The sequence below is a fragment of the Ascaphus truei genome, chromosome 1 (genome assembly GCF_040206685.1).
Source record: "Ascaphus truei isolate aAscTru1 chromosome 1, aAscTru1.hap1, whole genome shotgun sequence".
Classification (NCBI taxonomy): Eukaryota; Metazoa; Chordata; class Amphibia; order Anura; family Ascaphidae; genus Ascaphus; species Ascaphus truei.
In genome coordinates, this window is record NC_134483.1 from 105,244,350 (window position 1) to 105,265,635 (window position 21,286).

At 43.8% G+C, this 21,286-nt stretch overlaps 1 protein-coding gene across 3 annotated transcripts in view; it reads right to left on the bottom strand.

Annotated features, from left to right (window-relative positions):
* Positions 1-1,187: 1,187 nt before the first annotated feature.
* CETN3 (centrin 3) overlaps positions 1,188-21,286 on the bottom strand; it is a 34,923-nt gene continuing 14,824 nt past the window's right edge. The window contains exons 3-7 of one of the 3 annotated variants that reach the window (XM_075593007.1): positions 13,289-13,403; positions 5,035-5,226; positions 2,822-2,890; positions 2,016-2,075; positions 1,188-1,482 (exon numbers count right to left, since the gene is read on the bottom strand). In XM_075593007.1, coding sequence (XP_075449122.1) covers positions 2,017-2,075; positions 2,822-2,890; positions 5,035-5,226; positions 13,289-13,403 — 435 coding nt within the window. In that variant the 3' untranslated portion in view covers positions 1,188-1,482; position 2,016. The remainder of the gene's footprint in view (positions 1,483-2,015; positions 2,076-2,821; positions 2,891-5,034; positions 5,227-13,288; positions 13,404-21,286) is intronic. The other 2 variants (XM_075593014.1, XM_075593022.1) reach the window with 2 other exon arrangements.

The window sequence follows — 21,286 nt, forward strand, 5'->3', positions numbered from 1 at the left end:
CCCCCCTTCCCTCCTCTCTTCCTTCCCCCCCCCTTCCCTCCTCTCCTCCTCCCCTCTTCCTCCCCCCTTCCCTCCTCTCTTCCTCCCCCCCTTCCCTCCTCTCTTCCTCCCCCCCCTTCCCTCCTCTCTTCCTCCCCCCCCTTCCCTCCTCTCTTCCTCCCCCCCTTCCCTCCTCTCTTCCTCCCCCCCTTCCCTCCTCTCTTCCTCCCACCCTTCCCTCCTCTCTTCCTCCCCCCCCTTCCCTCCTCTCTTCCTACCCCCTTCCCTCCTCTTCCTACCCCCTTCCCTCCTCTTCCTACCCCCTTCCCTCCTCTTCCTACCCCCTTCCCTCCTCTTCCTACCCCCTTCCTCCTCTTCCTACCCCCCCTTCCCTCCTCTTCCTACCCCCCTTCCCTCCTCTTCCTACCCCCCTTCCCTCCTCTTCCTACCCCCTTCCTCTTCTTCTACCCCCCTCTTTATTTAACACATCAGTTGTAACAAAGGAGACAAATCTCTACCACATTTCGCTCCTGCAAGTGGCACTCCCCCCCCCCCCCACAAAGCACCACTTGCAGGCACGAAACACGTTAGAGATTTGTCTCCTTTGTTGTTACACCTGATGTGTTGAATAAATAACTTACTTTTTTGGATACATACTCCAGCTTAAATCATTCAACAGTGCACCACTTTTTTGTTCTCTTGTCCTACTGCCCAAGTACCCAGCTCGAAGATGTGCATCCACTGTGGTGGCACTTCAGACTGACCGGGCAGTAGAGCAGGTCCTGGGTGGGGGTAGGGAAGTGTGATATCAGCCCGTGGTTGAACGCTCTTCCCCCCCATAGGACACAGAGTTGATCTGTTTAGTAAAAGCATAGGACAGAGCCAACTGACCTGAAGCGGGCATAGAAGGGGCTTAGAAGGCCTCAAACAAGTCAGATAGGCATAGCCTATTCCCTCATGTCATGCACCAACATGGAGGGACAGGAGATTAAAAGGCTTTAGGTCTTCTTTAGTTTTGATAAGTTTTTGAAAACTAAATACAATTTAGCAGCTATACTGCAAATCGTCAACCACCCCATTATGAAAATGGGATAAAAATCGCAACAACAAAAAAAGTAAAACGGTTAACAAGTAAACAGATATTTTAATATTATAAGCAATCATTTGTAATAAGATAATTAGAAAGAAAACAGAATGCCACTTGCAAATGGATTTCCAAAGTATGATTTAATTTAAAAACTGCATAGAAAACTATTTTACAAATAAGACTGTACTCAAAATGTTGATAAAATATTACAATATAGCAAACAAAATGCTACGAAAATACTGATGTTTAACATTATTTTGGTCCACAATAAGGGGGAAGGGGTGGGTAGAGAAAAAAAAAGTACTGATGCCACCGATGGCAAATGCCGGGTTCAGCATGCAGAAGCCTTGTAGCTCTTCTTCTCGTAACTTGCTAAATGTCTCCAGTCATTATGGATATGAATTCCTCTTGATTTACTGCGTATAGAAAGAATAGTATATACACAATGTTTAAACTCTAAAATATAAACTGTTTAAGGACATTTTTTTTAAATGATTGCCCATTACCATAAATACAAGTTGACTTTTAAAATAGGAAACGCTAACCTTGCAAGCTGAGAAACAAAAAACTGAAACATTGTACGTTTGTCAGGATAGTATGTATATATCCATTTAAAAAGACAATTTAAAGCAACATAAAATGCATACGGATAGCAATGACCTTGTGTACTGCAATGCATGTTGCACAGTATTTCTTATTGCAGTCTTTTTTACGGTTAAGGAATATACAATTATATTGTAAAATTCTGAGGAAGCCCAAACCTCTCTAACAGTGTGTCTGAGATCAGATGCATTGTAAATGCTTCTATATTTGGTACATATTTTAAATGACCTGAAAATTCCTCGGAAGCCTTTAGGGTTGCCCAGGGAATACAAGGGTTCCTAGGAAGCCTTCTCTTTATTTTTAAAACCGGGTACACAGACGAGACAACGAGTATTCTAAAGCTTACCTTAAACTAGCCCGGTTACATGCTGTGTGTATCTGGAAGAGTACACGAAGCGCAAGGAGTCTTCTCACAGGTGGGAAAATATCACAGGAAATCAGGTAACAATGTGAGCAGCATATGTAGGAAAAAAAGAGAAAAATATAGTGCAACACAGTTTTAATGAACAAACAATACTAGAGCAGGGAGCTCCAGTCCACTCACATGCTCCAGGATAAAAAAAATAGCGGTTTAACCACTCTGGGTTCAGTAACGGCGCAGCTCTGCTCAGCTTCTGCTCGTGTTTCTCACTTCCGCACTCAGGCGGCGTCTGCTCTTTCAATCCTCCAATGGTAAGGGAGGGATGGTCTGGATCCGTAATCAGCATCAGATCTTTTCAGCGGGGAGACACAGGAAAAGGAACAGCTGGCGGCTCGGCAGAGGATCTGAACTGCTTCACGGGTTACAGCGCATATAGTATCCCTACGCGTTTCATCCGGATGACTGGACTTCTTCAGGGGTGACACCGGTCATCCGGATGAAACGCATAGGGATACTATATGCGCTGTCACCCGTGAAGCAGTTCAGATCCTCTGCCGAGCCGCCAGCTGTTCCTTTTCCTGTGTCTCCCCGCTGAAAGATCTTGCGTTGCCGCGACTACGGAGCCAGACCATCCCTCCCTTACCATTGGAGGATTGAAAGAGCAGGTCCGTGACGTCAGACACCGCCCGAGTGCGGAAGTGAGAAACACGAGCAGAAGCTGAGCAGAGCCAAGCAGAGCTGCACCGTTACTGAACCCTCTTTTTTCCTACATATGCTGCTCACATTGTTACCTGATTTCCTGTGATATTTTCCCACCTGTGAGAGGACTCTTGCGCTTCGTGTACTCCTCCAGATGTTACCTTGAGAGATTGAGAAATTGCTCACACCAGCTGCATCTCCTCTCGGTGATATTTATTGTTCATTTTAACTTTATTCATTATATTTTTATATTTTTGGAGGTTTGCGCTTACGTTTCCAATATCACTACATGCTGGGTGTAACCTGGCTAGTTTAAGGCATTTCTGCATTGACTAATGACCCATCTGATTAACACAGCAGGGGTCCCTGGCAGTCCCATTCAGTTATGGGATTGCCAGGGACCCCCACTGTGAATCTGATGGGCCATTAGTCAATGCAGAAATGCCTTAAACTAGACCCAGCATGTACATGGGTCTTTATGGCGATTGCCACTGGTTTGTGTTAGAATAACCGTCAGCACTACAGTATGCAACAGTCATAATTTCTACTTCTGGAAACAAAATTATATATTTATTTTTCCTAAAAACATTGAAAGGCCATCGGTGATTTGACAGAGAACAAGTTCAACAATTAAGTGACATAGCAGAAACGCAAATACGTTCCAAATTATGTCACCATTTTAATCTCTGCATCAAATAATTTTGTCCAAACAAAGTGCCACACATGAAAATGTACATACTGGTTCCATTGATTTACAATACTAAGTTGCTGAACACGGTTTTTCATTTAAAAACGCAAATGTGAATATAATATAATCATACACTTAGTTCACATTATATATATATTCATTTTAGATTTATAACAGTAGCTAGATTACATTTAGTGCTTATCCTTTGTGTCATTAGGTAATAAAAATGACTACATTTGACCTCCAAGAAAGATACCAACGTTTAGATTAAGTTACACGCTTCCATTTTATCCTGAGACCATATCACATTTGTCAGCCAAGATCTATTTAATAGTTTGATTAAGAAATCCACTGTTCAAGTGTGACCTTCATTTAAGAATATTGGTCAAACGATGTTTACAGTAGTTCGGAGCCAATACACATGTATGATGAGCACTGAATGATCTGCAACCCCTGATATGGCAAGTGAATACAGGTTATGTGACATCAGTTAAATGCCAACGTGCTGATATAATCTACATCATAAAAAGGGGTTAAATGATGTTCAATGCAAGCCAGTTGTCAATAGGACAAGATTCATACAAACTGCCTTCCAATGATTAAGAAGTCATGGTCACCAAATACAGGTAAATCAGATTACCCAAGCAAGATGGGCAAACAAGGAGGCTGTAGTCAGTGGCCACAAGTTTGTGGTATTGTATACATAAACATAGAAGTACACAATGTACTGTAGTACTGACAAGATAAAATAATCTTTCAATAAGATGAATGCGTCTTTTCAATGATAATTTAGTACTAAAGCTCACCACAGAACCATTCTATTTTAACTTCAAGCAGTAACAAAATTCTAATATAATTGGCATTCTTAGCAGCACGCTCCTAGAGGGCACCACTATTAGGGTGTGAATGTATCTAGCCAATCCACCTGCAACTGCTTATTGAGCAGTTTGTGGGAGGCCAGTACCTCCTTTTTCAAGGTATATAATCTCCCAAAAGGTCCTTGCAAATTCACTATTCACTCTACTTGCTTACAGGTAAGTAGCTTCACTGGTAAGTACCAGTTTTTAACTGCACTAAGTTACATAGCTTATGCTGAATATATTAACCCCTTCAGGGTATATTTCACAGAAAATGTGTATGCATTTAGCATAGGGACCTGCTATTGAGACTTACCTTGACATTGGTTAGCAGGCTTGGCATTATTTGATCAGAGGATGTAACCAAAAGTCTCCTTTGTCTTATAGATTTAGTTTTCACTATGTATATTTCCCCATTTATTGCTATCCCAATGGGAGAAGAGCAGGGATTAACTTTCTGTTTTTACTAGAGATATGTAATGTACAGTAACGCCAAGCAAGGTACAGTATATCTACATCCACCATTTACATTACTGTGCCTTTTAATTTACCACAAAAGGAACTGTGAAAAGCCCCCCCCCCCATCTCAAATACCCACATGTAACATTTGCATGCTTCTATGCACACACCTCAAACATTCTGCTTGCGTCAGATGTAGTAAAGCAGTTTGCAAAATAAATTTTGCTATTGATCCAGTTTATCCAGGTACCTACTGAAGCCCTTTACCATGTTATTAATATAGTGTTCAACATGAACTTACTTTCCCCATCACCATCTTTATCAAACTCTTCTATCATAGCCCGTAGTTCTTCATCAGTCATATTTTCACCAAGTTCTCGAGCAACTCGACGGAGATTTCTCAAGTTTATCTTGCCGGAGTCATCATCATCAAATAATTTAAATGCTTTCAGCATTTCTTCTTGTGGATCACGATCTATTATTAAATCTGTGACTAGAGAGAAAAACCAAACAAAATTACTGTCATTTTACATCACGGAGCTTTTCATTAAAGAGCTTATTTATAAAAAATAAAATAGTCGATCTTTATACAACGTTAAGGTCAAATAATTAATTTAGAAAAAATAAAATACACTACTTTCATAGCCAGTTGCAAAAGTCTGAAGGGAAAAAGTTTTTTGTTATGGTCCCTACATGGCTGTTCTACACAAAGTTTATTGACCCTTTCAGCTTGTGGCATGACAACACAACTGATGCACTTTGCTATTGTTAGAAAATGACTAAAATAACAACAATGCACATCTTCATCCTCAAGACCAATACAGGATCGGGAGGAGAAGATGTGTTAATATACCAAAATGCCCTATATGCATAATGCTACACAAGGTATTGCAACTTTGGGAAGCAGGGTTTAAACACCACAGCAGTCTTCCCATCCATGTGGCTCTTTCCCTGCGAGGACCAGGCACACAGGCAAAAATTCTAGGTGCCATGGAGACCTAGGGCTCACATTTTGTCAAGCTCTGACAAAATGTTAGAAGATGCCTCGAAAGCTTTCTGCTCAAAACTAGTTTCAGGGCCGTGGTCTGGAACCTGACCAAGATAGATGTGAGACTGCAGCTCCAGAAATAGGGAACACTAATCCATAATAATCCAGGTCCAGTTTCTTTTACATCAAAACAAAGAAACACAAAATTAGAATAGCCTATAAAGCAAGGACTATTTAGACACCAAGTCCGAAAATTCTGACCAACATATAGACATTACAAGTTTGAGACTTGGGGCCTAGCTAGTGGAGCCACGTTGGGTAGGCCTAAAACAGAGACCCAGCCAAGATCTTGGGCCGCCGGCCCCCCACCCTGCTTGCTCTAGCTGGCACATTTGGTAGAGGAGCGATTGCACAAAAAGACAAATCAACTAGCGCGGAACAGTCAGTGCTGTTATCATATAGATATCAATTACCCACTGTGGTCTGCAATGTGTGGATCACCACATCGCATCCTGAGTATCACAGGCATATTCCTTTCTAGAGGTACACCAGCAGAATCCACACCGAGTTTTGCCCGTTTTCCCTACAAGTTTACTAAGTGTATGTATCTAGTGCATGTATGTATCATCTGCCACAATTAGTTGGTATGGGACCATCTTAGATCTTTTACACTCTGTTCTGCCACACATAGGTTTCACATTATACCCAGGTGAACTGAGCAACATTTTCAGACCCTGATCTTTGGTCATTTACACCATATAGCTACGTGACTCTTCATCATTATACCATATATGTTGTCTACATTACGCATATATGGCTAGGACCCTGTGTCATCTAGTCACATATTTTACTATTCAGTATGCTGGCAGACCTGGCTAGGGTCCACCTCCCTGTACATCGCTTTATTATCATTTAAGGTTCTGCGCACTAATACTTACCACTGCACTAGAGGCATTAGCTGTTTCTGGTTTACATTGAACAGTGGTTTATTCTATCCACCTGTTCACACTGCTAGACACTATTTTAGTGTTTTGTGCAGTCTCTAAATTTGATTCGGAACATTGCATTGAGTGTTCATACCTAAGGATCTGAGTGTTTAATATTCGTTTTAATCCCCATTATTTTACTTGGATAATAAAGTATTACGTTTTAACCCATTCATTCATCACCCACCAGGTGTTTTGAGTGCCCATTCTAGGTTTCTGTTCTCTGTTCGTTTTATCTCAGAATTCTCCCAGTTCAAATATAATATAGAAGACCTAGAGAACAGAGAAAGACGCCAAAATTTAAGTATAAGGAATATCCCTGAATCTATTCCAATGGAGGACTTCCAATTTACAATCTGCAGGTTGTTCAAATCCCTAGTCCCAGACCTCAGAGGACACAATGATGGACAGGGCCCATAGAGCCGTAGCCCCGCGCAGCAACATCCCGAACAGAAACAGAAATGTAATCATAAGAAATTACAGAAATTTAAATCATAAGAGCTCTATGATAAAGCGCCAGTGACGGCGGGAAACACGTCAGAGGTGCTCCTTTATTTCACTTCCTTTGGCACCATGCCATAATAAATTTGTTTTTATTTTTATATGATCCAGAGTCCAGTTCTCTATTTTTGCAGTGCTCCTCTGCTCCCTTTTTTGGCTTCAACTACTACGTTATACCAGCGGGGACGCACGCAAGGATTTACAGACCTGCACTCATCAAGAAATATGGATTCATGAGTAAAACCTTGTTGCTGGTCCCCGTGTGGACAACCTGTTTAGGGGTTTATGGACATTCACTTATTGTGAGATCTGCTGTTATACTAGCTTGGATCTAGAGCTGCGAGTTTGTTTTTACCTACCTGCTGCGCTGCTTCATTGTGGGATTGCAGGGTTTGTTTTTTTTCTCATAGGCTCATAATTGTGATTCAGAGCCTCAGCGGGCAACAGCACTGGAACACAGACTTATGTGCAAAGAGTCTGATCTATCCACTGTTTCTATTGAATTGATGTCTCTTCCCCGCTTTTGACACATAATCCAAAAAAAGATTTTGGTAGTACCACAGGAGATTCAGTTCTCTATACTCGATATGATAGAAAGCTTCCCACTAATAGACACTTGGAGATCTCGAAACAATAACCAGAAAGATTATATGTTCTACTCGGCTCCACACAGCTTCTATTTCAGGTTAAACTACTTTTTCATAAGCCCAAAATTGAACCAAAACAATGCTGACACCAGACAAGCCCCTTAACGTGGTCGGACCATGCCCCTATAGAGATCCAAATTAAAACCCTCCTGTCGTCCCCAAAGTACTTTACTTGGAGACTTAATGACTCCCTATTTAATCATCTAGAGATCGAAAACAAAAAAATTGTGGACTCCTTGAAAGACTATTTCACCAATAATGTGGGAAGCGTGGAGTCCGAGACTTTGTTGTGGGAGGCACGTGCATAGCTATAGTGACCCATAAGAAAAGAGGAAAAAAAACACAAGAGCCATTAGGGTATTAACGGAAGGGATCAGAGTTAGAGAAAGCCCATAAGGCAAATCCCAATAAAAAGATATTGCAGAAACTAACACTGAGGGAAGAGCTCAGAAACATACAGATGGAAGAAGTAGAGAAGGTTCTAAGATGGACAAGGCAACAAAGCCGATAAATTATTAGCGAATAAATTAAAAGGACTAAAAGCAAAAAAAACCAGGGGTTTATGCAATAAGGACAAGGAAAGGGAAGGTCACCCATGACCCGGCAGAAATAGCAGGCGAATTTACTAAATTCTATACAGAACTATATAATCTGAAACCGGCGCAAATCAAACCCAATAAAAACAAAATAGATTTCATGAATAATTGTAATCTTCCGGGGCTGTCAGGAGAGGAACTAGGGGAGTTAAACGCTCAAATTACAATAGAGTAGATCAGAACGGTGGTTCTAAATCTCAAAAAACCCAGGCTGGCTAACATTTATTACAATAAATATTTTAAGATCCTGGCCCCAAATTGTGACGGTAAGGGGGTAACCAGACTCAATAATAAAGGTTAAGCCCACCTGGTTACCCCTGATCCATGTTTTGGGGTCCTAGCGTGTCAGCTCTTGGGCCCGGGCATTGTGTATGCATTACTGTGACTGTGAGCAAAATATGCGACAATTGCCATTTTTTGTGTTTTACCTTTTCCAGAGGTGCTGGGACCAGGAGATTTTCAGGAGGTAAGTTTCAGGGTGGGTTTGTCAGAGAACGTCTTTACAGATTGTAGCTATGTATTGGGGTTCTCAAGTTATGAGTTACCCCAGAAATGTATCTGGGAATAAAGTGAGATTCTCGGATACATAGACGCCCTGTGCTCTGGTCAGACCCCATCCTGAAAACGTTCTTGCAACTCACCACTAGAACGTCCTGCTTCAGCATAAACCAGGAAAAGGTAAAATGAGGCACAGGGCTCCCTGGTATAAAAGAGAGGATGCCCAAATCATGCCTAAGTTTCCCTAACCCTGAGATACTGGGTTAGGGGGCACTCCAGTCAGGTATAAATGACTGCGAAGGTTTGTTTCATTAAAATAAAAATAAAAAGTTTGTTTGCAGAGTGTAAGGGATATGGCTGGTGAGGATAAACCAGATTAGGTTCTCGCTCTCTCACACCAAAAGACGTAAAACATTTTAATAAAGAAGGGTACAAGTTAGTTTATTAAACCGATATGTTTAAATGTATTATGCTTGGTGCCCAGTTAATGCCCAAGTCACCCTGAGCCTGGTATAGGGGTTCAGGGGGAACTCCAGCTAGGTGAAAAGCAGAGAGATTTTTATTAAAGTGTGGGGCAGGTTTTGCAGAGGGGGAGGTATATTGAATTACCAAAGTGTATTGCAACATGTGTGTGGGCATTGTACCAAGCTGGTGTCACTTTCTCTCCCTCAGACTTGAAAGGCTAGAGGTGTGAGAGCCATTGGTTCAGGATAGCCAAGTAGTGGCCACATCCTCAGATAAAGAGACCCGATTTACATTTCAAGCAGGTCTACCCAGACCGGCTGAAGACCTGTCACCGCGGGTGGGAGGCAGGAAACAGAGGGCAGAAGGGCTATATGTCACCTGCCCCTGTAAACAGTCAGGAGATAAGAAACCCTGTTTTTATGAGACCGAGTTGTCTCAGATTGGCTGCTAGGGAAATCTCTTATGCTCCAGATAGGAATATAGAATTCTGTGGCAGGGGTTTGAGAGTTTTTAGAAACCCTTACCCAACTGAGATTTGTGTGGTTCAAGATGTGTTTCAAGATTTCCAAGTTCTAAGTGATTTTAAGTTTCCAATTCCCATCAACAAAGAGACAGGGCTCTGCGTCAACACAGCCTGCCTAGAAGCTTTGCAGTTACAAGCCTATTGGGGGTAAACTTCTAGATGTGAAGTCCCTACAGCTAGGAAAGATTAGTTTTGTATCCCAGTTTCCAAAGTAAGTGTGTCTTTCTTCTGTATTTTATGTAATGGTGTGTGTGCCTATTTAAGTGAATAAATTACAATTTATTTGATCACTCGTTTTGCTCAATGAAATGATCCTGGTAATTAAGTGTTAAAAGCTTTGTCTCCCGTGACATATCTAGTCAAGCTAATGAATTCCTTTATGAAAGGCGAGGAAATTGTGTAAACTATGTCAAAGGCAAATATTGTGGCAATACATAAAGGGAAAGACCCTGTCAGTTGCAAGAGTTATAGACCAATATCCCTACTAAACTGTGATCTAAAAATCTACAGTAAGGTCCTTGCAAACAGAATTAACTTAGTGTTGCCGAGACTAATAAACCTGGACCAGGTGGGTTTTATAACCAATAGGCAAGCCTCGGACAACACAAGAAAAATTGTTAATACAATTTAAAGAAGTAACCGGGTTTAAAAATCTATGTAGTAGCAGACTATCAAAAAGGTCTCATATACTCTATATAAAAAGTTACGGTCAGATAGTGAAGCAATAAATTTCAATATATATAAATATATATAAAATGTAGATTCCTTACCAGGCAGACCAGGAGTCCAAGACCACGCAGCAAGAACCGAGACAGCACTCAGATTGATATCAAATATAAATGTATTGAAAAAAAATTTTTCAATACATTTATATTTGATATCAATCTGAGTGCTGTCTCGGTTCTTGCTGCGTGGTCTTGGACTCCTGGTCTGCCTGGTAAGGAATCTAAATTTTATTCAATATTATATGGGACAAGCACCGGCTTTCTACCTTTATTGCGAGTGACATCTGCCTTTGTGTATGTGTGTATGTGTGTATGTGTGTGTATGTGTGTATGTGTGTGTATGTGTGTATGTGTGTGTATGTGTGTGTATGTGTGTGTATGTGTGTATGTGTGTATGTGTGTATGTGTGTGTATGTGTGTGTGTGTGTGTCTATAAATATATATATATATATATATATATATATATATATATATATATATATATATATATAGAATGAGGAATGGGGGGGGGAGGGAGATATATGGGAAGGAGCAGCCAAGACATCTATTTGTACTAAAACAATAGAAAATGCGTAGAAGATACTATTTTAGATGGAACTTGATCCCACAAAAACAAAGATCTATCCTGGATACTCAGATCTGTGTTGGAGGGGCTGTGGTAGTGTGGGAGATATGATCCATATTTGGTGGACATGTCCAAAAATAGTGAATCTATGGTCCAATTTTAGAGATTGGCTTGAGGAGATGTTGGGGGTCAGGATTGCCCTGGACCCGATAGCATTTCTCCTAGCTAAACCAATCGAATCACTGAACCCTCATCAACGTAAACTTAGCTCCCACATTCTCACAGCCACCAGATGCGCAATAGCCACGGCCTGGAAAAATATAGAAGCCCCTTCCACAAACACGATACAAAATAAAGAGATAAACGAGGCCATGACAATGGACAGACTGACTAAGACACACAAAGAAACTACAAAATATGGGACCCGTGGCTTACATATAGATAGTATAGTATCCAGAGCCAAGCTATAGTGGACCGGACCTGATGAGAAGGGAAGGTTTGAAAAAGACAAGAGAGTTAACAGATTTCCTGACCCCACAAAAAAAAAAGAGAGGATTTTTTTCTTTCTAGTTGGCTGAAACGAAAGGCCGTGGTGAGACGACCACCATCCCTTCCCCCCTCCTTTGGATGTCTTCTCCCTTGATATATTAATATAAGTTAGGATATTTATGCCTCCTCCTCTTTCCCCCCAGTGGAGTTACCCCGGTCGCGGAGACTGCGTGCCGGAGAGGAGTGGGCGGTTTAAACGGCTAATTCCCCCCATGTTTGTGCATTTTTGTATGTATTACTATTCAACATCATGTTTTTCCCTTGTCACTCTTTATTCTGTACCTCAAAATTGAAAAGATCAATAAAAAAAAAATTAAAAAAAAAAAAAAAAAAAAAAAAAGAAGAAGAAGCGAACGCACACGCACACGTTACAATGTTTGTAATCAGGGTGGATTATCAAACACGTTTTTTTGGATTTAAATGCTGCACCACTATAGATCAGTTAAATAATTGCTCACCTGTATGTAAATTCTGTGGTGTTTCTTAGGGAAGGTCCCTACTGCCTTCGCCCACACGACATCACACGCATGAAGCGTTTTCCGGACATGCTAGACGCGCCACCGGGGGGTTTGTCTAGGGGCGTAACAGTGATGTCACGAAGCTGGTTCGCCCTCATTGGGCGAACTGCTCACGTGACCTGACGGCCGCACGAGAATTCAGTTTCACCCGATTCCTCGCGAAACACGCCCCCCTCCTGCTGCTGTGCATGGTACATGGGCTCGATCAATGCCTTAAGGCAATGTGATCGCGCCTCTGCGACACCATGGACTTCGCCTAAGCTTTCAGACCTGTATATTACAGATAACTCTGCGTTTTCCATATTTTCTTCATCAGGGGGCTCTGACCAACTGAAAGCGGTAACAGAAACGCCTAGGCGGTTAGTTGCCATACTGTACAGTAAGAGCCAATTAAAAAAAAAAAAAAAGCCATGGAGACCAAGGGGGCGTGAAGGTTTTTTTTTGGGGGGGGGGGGGGGTCGATTTTTCTTTATAAAAAAAAAAGTGTACTGTTCACGTATACTTTACCCCCCCCCCCCCCCCTATTGCACCCTCGTCTTGAACTTTCTAAATTACACTAGTGTGCAGGATACTGGAAATTCATGCACCATAAACTACATCATTAAATGGCAACAAAAAAGGTAACATGAATGCATTCATGATTTGTCTTTTTTTTTTTTTTTTTAATGTAAACCTGTATTTTTCTATTGAATGAATAAAAGCAAATTTTAATTTTCAAAGTATTTTCAGTGCACGGACTGTCCTACTCTTTAAGCAATTATTGACTTGCACCAATATTTTTATTTTTTTGGAGTGTTGTCAAATCATTTTTCTTAGTGTGCAATACGCCGTATTTTTTGCCAACTATAATATGCATAGGGGGGAAAAAATTCCTAAATATTTGAGGACCTAGTCTGCCTTTAGTGACAAGTTGAAATGATCCAATATTGTTATTTAAAATGGAGAATAAAATTTAAGGGAACAAAACAAATACAGTGAGTTCAGATATACATACCAACTTCATTAAAGTCTTCAAAGGAAATTTTGCCTGTTGCTTCACTGTCATAATCTTTCAGTATTTTTAGAACATCTGCTTTTTTCACATCAAAACCCAAAGCTCTCATCGCCACCTAGCAAAGGTAAAATAACAAAACAAAAAAAAATCTAAAACAAGTATATTTGAATATCAAATACCTGGAGAAAAAAAAATAAATAAATAAAAAAAATCCACAAAAGAGCAGCATAATGCATCACCTGTGATTCGCTTTTATACAGCGTTTCGCTATTAAGTTCAGTCATACATACAAAAAAAAAAGCTGTGTGTGCTGTGCACGTGCATAGTAAGTGAAACTTCTGTGACTTTTGTCACAGAAATTGTATTTGTGTTTGTGATGTTTTAATTAAAAATCAAAATACAATTTCATTGACAAAACGCAAATAAATTTGGACTTAGAAAGTGCGTGCTTGGCACACATCCCCTGTATTTGCAATAAGTGTGAATTCCTCGTGTGTGTGTGCGTGTGACTGTGTGTGTCAGTCAGTGTATGTGTTTCAGTCAGTTGTATGTGTGTCAGTCAGTGTATGTGTGTCAGTCAGTGTATGTGTGTCAGTCAGTGTATGTGTGTCAGTCAGTGTATGTGTGTGTGTGTGTGTGTGTGTATGTGTGTCAGTGTGTGTGTGTATTTGTGTAACAAACCAAAAGATAGTACAGCTAAACCCCGTTATAACGCGCCTCGTTATACCGCGATTCGGTTATAACGCGGTTTTCCCGTGGCTCCCGTTTAAAAAAAAAAAAAAAAAAATTTACATTTTTTTTTTGCACACTGCACACACTGCACACACACTGCTCATTGCTCACACTGCCACACTGCACACACACTGCACACTGCACACACACTGCTCATTGCTCACACTGACACACTGCACACTGCACACACACTGCTCATTGCTCACACTGCACACACACTGCACACACACACTGCTCATTGCTCACACTGCACACACTGACACACTGCACACACACTGCTCATTGCTCACACTGCACACACTGACACACTGCACACACACTGCACACACACACTGCTCATTGCTCACACTGCACACACTGCCACACTGCACACACACTGCTCATTGCTCACACTGCACACACACTGACACACTGCACACACACTGCTCATTGCTCACACTGCACACACTGCACACACTGACACACTGCACACACACTGTACACTGCACACACACTCCTCATTGCTCACACTGCACACACTGACACACTGCACACACACTGCACACACACTGCACACTGCACACAATTATTATATAGAAATAAACAGACAACTGCACTTTAACAGATGTATTTTGCCTGTACAACGTCTTGTGACTTTTGTTTCACAAAGTTAAGGGGGTGGGAAGTCATTGTGCTGTGGGGGTTGGGGGGGTGGCGGGGCCCTGCGCTGCGGCTACGGCGGGCCCTGTACTGCGGCGGGGGGGGGGGGGGTTAGCGGTCTGTGTGTGTGTGAGTGCGAGTGCCTGTCTGTGTGTGCGTGTGTGAGTGCGTGAGTGCCTGCATGTGTGTGCGCGCGTGTGTGTGTGTATGAGTGCGTGAGTGCCTGTGTGTGTGTGTGTGTGTGTGTGTGTATGTATGAGTGCTCCAGCCCGAGTCCGTGGAGGGAGGGGGAGGGAAGTAGCGGGTCCCTCCTGCAGCCAGTGGAGGGAGTGGGGGGAGAGTAGCAGCTCCCTCCTGCAGTCCGGGGAGGGGGGGGAGAGTAGCAGCTCCCTCCTGCAGTCCGGGGAGGGGGGGAGAGTAGCAGCTCCCTCCTGCAGTCCGGGGAGGGAGAGGGGGGAGAGTAGCGGGTCCCTCCGCTCAAGCCACGCCCCCCCTCCCTGTCAAACCTCCCACCTCCCGCTCTTACACACACTCACAGACACTTACACACACGCGAGGGCCCTGTGCTGCGGCGGGGGGACTGCTTACCTGTCTCCAAAAGCAGCACACTTATGCAGGCACCCCTCACGTTCGCCGTGCGCATGCGCATGCGCCGTGCGGCTCGTGAGGAGTGGATGTTGCCTGCCAGTTCCCGCGGTGACAGGGGGAAGCGGGGACAGGAGGGACATCCTCGCTCCCATCTCCTGCCCCGCGGGCTGTCCCGCGGTGACAGGGGGAAGCGGGGAGCGGAGGGACATGCCCGCTCCCATCTCCTGTCCCGCGGGATGAATATGCGCTAAAGCGCGGCGGCCATTTTTTTTTCCTCGCGACCCCGTTAGTAACGCGGTGGTCTCGGGGTGGACCCCGAGACCCGCGTTATAACGGGGTTTAGCTGTACCAGCACTCTGTCTCACAGCTATAGATATAGGCGAATACCAGTGTAGGGAATATTCCCTACACTGGTATTCGCCTATATCTATAGCTGTGAGACAGAGAGTGCTGGTACTATCTTTTGGTTTGTTAGTACTTCTGAAGGGAATTGGGGTCCCTTCCTGTTCCGTGCACCCTGCAACATTGCTGAGTCATTGTGTCAGAGTGCTGTCTATCACCCCCCCTTTCTACCTGTGTATTTGTGTGTGTCAGTGTGTGCGTGTGTCAGTTAGTGTGCGTGCGTGTCAGTCAGTGTGCGTGCGTGTCAGTCAATGTGCGTGAGTGCGTGTGTGTCAGTCAATGTGCGTGCGTGTGTCAGTCAGTGTGCGTGCGTATGTGTGTCAGTCAGTGTGCGTGTATGTCAGTGTGTGTGTGTGTGTGTGTGTGTATGTGTGTCAGTCAGTGTGTGTGTGTATTTGTGTGTGTCGGTGCGTGCGTGTCAGTCAGTGTGTGTGCGTGCGTCAGTGTGCATGTGTGTGTGTATGTGTGTCAGTCAGTGTGCGTGCGTGTGTCAGTTAGTGTGCGTGCGTGTCAGTCAGTGTGCGTGCGTGTGTCAGTCAATGTGCGTGTGTGTGTCAGTCAGTGTGAGTGCGTATGTGTATCAGTGTGTGTGTGTATGTGTGTCAGTCAGTGTGTGTATGTATGTGTGTGTGACTGTGTGTGTCAGTCAGTGTATGTGTGTCAGTCAGTGTGTGTGTGTGTGTGTGTATGTGTGTCAGTCAGTGTGTGTGTGTGTGTATTTGTGTAACAAACCAAAAGATAGTACCAGCACTCTCTGTCTCACAGCTATAGATATAGGCGAATACCAGTGTAGGGAATATTCCCTATACTGGTATTCGCCTATATCTATAGCTGTGAGACAGAGAGTGCTGGTACTATCTTTTGGTTTGTTAGTACTTCTGAAGGGAATTAGGGTCCCTTCCTGTTCCGTGCACCCTGCAACCTTGCTGAGTCATTGTGTCAGAGTGCTGTCTATCACCCCCCCCTTTCTACCTGTGTATTTGTGTGTGTCAGTGTGTGCGTGTGTCAGTCAGTGTGCGTGTCAGTCAATGTGCGTGCGTGCATGTGTGTCAGTCAATGTGCGTGCGTGTGCCAGTCAGTGTGCGTGTGTATGCGTGTCAGTCAGTGTGTGTGTGTATGTATGTCAGTGTGTGTGTGTGTGTGTGTGTGTGTGTGTATTTGTGTGTGTCAGTGCGTGCGTGTCAGTCAGTGTGCGTGCGTGCGTGCGTGCGTATGCGTGTGTCAGTCAGTGTGTGTGTGTATGTATGTGTGTGTGTGTCAGTCAGTGTGCGTGCGTGCGTGTCAGTCAATGTGCGTGTGTGTGTCAGTCAGTGTGAGTGCGTATGTGTGTCAGTGTGCGTGTATGTGTGTGTCAGTCAGTGTGTGTGTGTGTGTGTATGTCTGTGTATGTGTATCAGTGTGTGTGTGTGTATGTGTGTCAGTCAGTGTGTGTGTGTGTCAGTCAGTATGTGTGTCAGTCAGTGTGTATGTGTGTCAGTCAGTGTGTGTATGTCAGTCAGTGTGTGTCAGTCAGTGTGTGTGTGTGTGTGTGTGTGTGTGTGTGTATGTGTGTGTATGTGAGTCAGTCAGTGTGTGTATGTGTATGTGTATGGCTGTCAGTGTATGTGTGTCTCTCTTTCTGTGTCCTGCCCCCTCTCTCCTGACTCCCCTCTCCCCCCAAGACCCCCCCCCACGGAGCTGCGGACTCGCCGGGGGCTCTGTCTGAGTCTCCTGAGTCTCTCTCCCCTCTCCCCCCCCCCGAGCTGCGGACCCGCGGGGGCTCTGGCTGAGTCTCCTGACTCTCTCTAACCCCACCCCCCCGAGCTGCGGACCCGCGGGGGCTCTGGCTGAGTCTCCTGATTCTCTCCCCACCCCTGTGCTTAAGAGGCCCCCCTCTCCGGCAGTGCTGCGTGGGAAGCGGCACGCTCAAGCCCCCCGCTTCCCGTGTTACTGGAGCAGGAGCCGTGAGAGGCGACAGGGCATGTCACTGGCATATGCTGACAGCGCAGCGGGCGTGTGGGGGGAATTGGCGGCCGTCCCGGTTACCCTCCATGATCTCGGGGCTCCTCTCCTCCTCCGGCGGCGCTCAGTCAGCGGGACACAGGGAAGGGGAAGCGGAGGTAGAGAAGAGGTAGGAGAGAGGCTGAGCAGCGGCTCCTCCTCTCACAGCTGGAGGACTTGCGGGGCTTCCGCCATCTAACTACACCCACACCCGCAGCACCAGAAGCTCTGCGCCAGCCATCTTTGTATACCCATGGCAGCGGACATGTGGGGTTAACGGCGGCCGTTAGGAGCGGCGGCGGCGACAGCGGGTGTGTGGGGGGTGTGTGGGGGGAGCGGCACCGGCGGCATGTCACAGCAGGCATGTGGGGTGGGAGGGGGATGTGGGGAAGCCGTGACGTCACTTCCGTTTCACATTTCGTCCCCCATCTCTCCCGGTTTACCCCATCAGAATATGTGCCACTAAAGAAGTTTCACTTCAAAAATAAAAAATAAACCTAAACACAAGCTTGATGAAAAAACATCTGCAAATATGGTACAGGTGCTATATTGATGAGATTGTCAATTGAATGCAATTTCAGTATACAGATGTAGCACATTGCTGCAAGTTTGAATACTGCATTAACCAAAACGCACGATAAAGCATTCAAACTGATGCGAGCGGCAACACATTTTCCGTGTGAGAATGAGTGCAATAATATCTATTACATAGTAGATGAGGTTGGAAAAAAAGGCATATACCCATCTAGTTCAACCTATGCCAAATTTATACGACATATACTATATTTGAATTTACAATATTATGATCCAGAGGAAGACAAACAAAAACCCAGTGCAACATCATCCAATGCTGTCTCATAAGGGGAAAATGTAATTCCTTCCAGGCTCCAAATAATGGCAATCAGATTTCTCCCTGGATCAACATCCTTCCCATGTTTACTTATTTGGTATATCCCTGCATACTGTACCTTTCTAAAATATCAATTCCATCTGCCCTCAGTGTCTTCATGGGCAATGAATTCCACATTTGAATTGCCTTTAATGTAAACATCCCTTTCCTTTGTTGCTGGTGAAATCTCCTTTCCTCCAACCTTAAGGTCGTGTCGAGTCGTGTCGTGAGTACAGACCTTGCGAGGACTAGTTCTTTTGAAAGCTCCCAAATATATTCTAAATGTAAACAAATCTAATTTAGCTAGCCTCTCCTAATAAAATCAAATTATCCATCCCCTTTATTAATCTGGTGGCTCTTCTCTATACTTTTTCTAGCTCCATGTTTTTTTAATGGAGTGATGGCCAAAACTGTACTCCATATTTAAGGTGTGGTCTTACTAATGTTTATACAGTAGCATAATTATGCTTACTTCCCTGACATTAATAGCCTGTTTAATGCAAGGTAATATCTTAGGCTGGGGCCATGGTACCGCAGACCGTGCGGGACCGAACAGACTGCCTTAAGGCAGTGTTCGCATCCATGCGAAGTGCGGGCGCGTGCAAGCAGTAGGGGGTGCTCGTTGCGCAACAAATCAGTTCAAAATGATTTCTTGCGCGACAGGCCAGTCACATGAGGGCGAACCAGCTCCGTAACGGCACTGGCACAACCCTAGAAACGCCCACGGATGGCGCGCGTACCATGGTCGAAATACGCCACTGCTTCAAGCGGGTGACGTCACGGCCGCGCTCACCTCCGCACGGGTGAAGGCACCATGGCCCCAGCCTTATTTGCTTTTGCATCTACTGCCCAACATTGGGCACTATTACTAAATCTGCTGTCTAAAAGCACTCCTAAATCACTCTCCATCAAGGACTGACTTAATGTTGTCCCATTTAATTTGTAAGTTGCCTCTTTATTCTTGTTTCCTAAATGCTTACATTTACCTGTATTAAAATGTCATCTGTAATTTACCTGCCCAAGTATCCAATCTATCCAAGTCCTTCTGGAGAGACATTCCATCCGGCTTTGATTCTACTACCTTACACAAATTAGGGTCTTATTCAGAAAGCCTCGATAAGGCCCTTATCGAGCACTTATTGACCAAAATGGCTACTCGTATTCAGAAAGCCTCGATAAGTGCTCAATAACGGCCTGTATCAACGCAAAATTTTATCACCCACAGAAAATCGCCAACTGAGCTGCGATCAGCCGCTTATCGACCATTTTCGGAGGGTTGATAAACTCGCGCGATTCAGAGACCCGCAGCCTATCGCAGCCCTAAAAGGCGTTCTTCTCCCCAAATCCAATACAAGACTAACTTTTTGGTAAATTGGTGGGGAGATGGCCTCGATGAGCTGCGATGTGTCGGGACTTAGAAAAAAATCAGGCCCCTTTCCTGCCTCGGATTGATGCCGGGGGTCTCCGGAGCTGATAGCCATTAATAGCAGCTCCGGACCCCCCCGGCATGCATCTGAGGCAGGAAACATGCATGTACAGCAACTTTAGCGGCTAACTGCTAAGGCAATGAAGGGGTTAATCACCCATGCCAGGCTTACTGTAAGAAACATACAATACTGTGGCTAGCGAGGGTGGGTGAAGGGGGAATTTGTCCCTTAGTGGCTGTTTAGGCATTGCGGGGGGGGTTGCGGGGGGGGGTTAACCCTTTCATTACCTTAGCGGTTAATACCGCTAAGGTAATAAAGGGGTTAACCCAACCGCAAGGTCTAAACACCCATCCTTAGGGCTAATTCCCCCTTCACCCACCCGTGAGGCTAAGCACCCACCCCTGACTGACTATACCCACCCTATACCCATTGAGTAGTATAGTGGTACATCATACCCATATAATAATAATATGGGCATGATAAGCCTCTATAAAACTCAATGGGCACCCTAATCACAATACAGTAATACACAAGACACACAATAATAAAACCTAACTAAACTCCAAAAAATCACACGTCACTAAATAAAATCAGTAGCCAGCTAATACAATCAATACAATCAATAGCAACATCAACAATTAATTAATTAAACAATTAAACCAATTAATTCCGAAACCAACTCAAAATGAATAGTAACACTAACCAATCCAAACAATGAATTATTCCAACATTAATGAATTTAAACAGTAAAATAGAAAGAAGGAAATTCTAACAATATCTGAACTAACCATAAGACACATTAGCTAACATAATATAACATTAAGTACAAACGAACACCAATCGCAAACCTTTAATTACATTAAGCATGAAAAAACAATCAATCAGATCCACATAATAAATTAAATGCAAAAAAGCAACAGCAATACCAAGCGACAAATGCCCCCCAAATATTGGCATAATAATGTATTAATCTGTACCCTAAAGAGGTACAGATTAATATATTATCAGTCAATGTGCCTTCCCCCAAAAAATCAAAAAACACATCCAAAGAATAAACCTGTAAAAAGAGACATTTACAAACATTGAATATATTACTTACCATTAGAAGCGGTGGCCCTCCGACTCCCGGGGTAACAGGAAGCTCACGTACCTTGAAGGCCTCCAACAGCATCCAATTCCATCCGCCATTAAGATCCGGCTCAGGTACCCCAATCTTCTTTTTTCTTTCTTTACTCATCTTCTATCTTCATCTGTAACCATTTCTTCATCTTCTTTATCTTCTTTCTTCATCTGTCAATCCAAAATACCCCATGTTAAATCCCAACCGATGTTGTCCCGTCG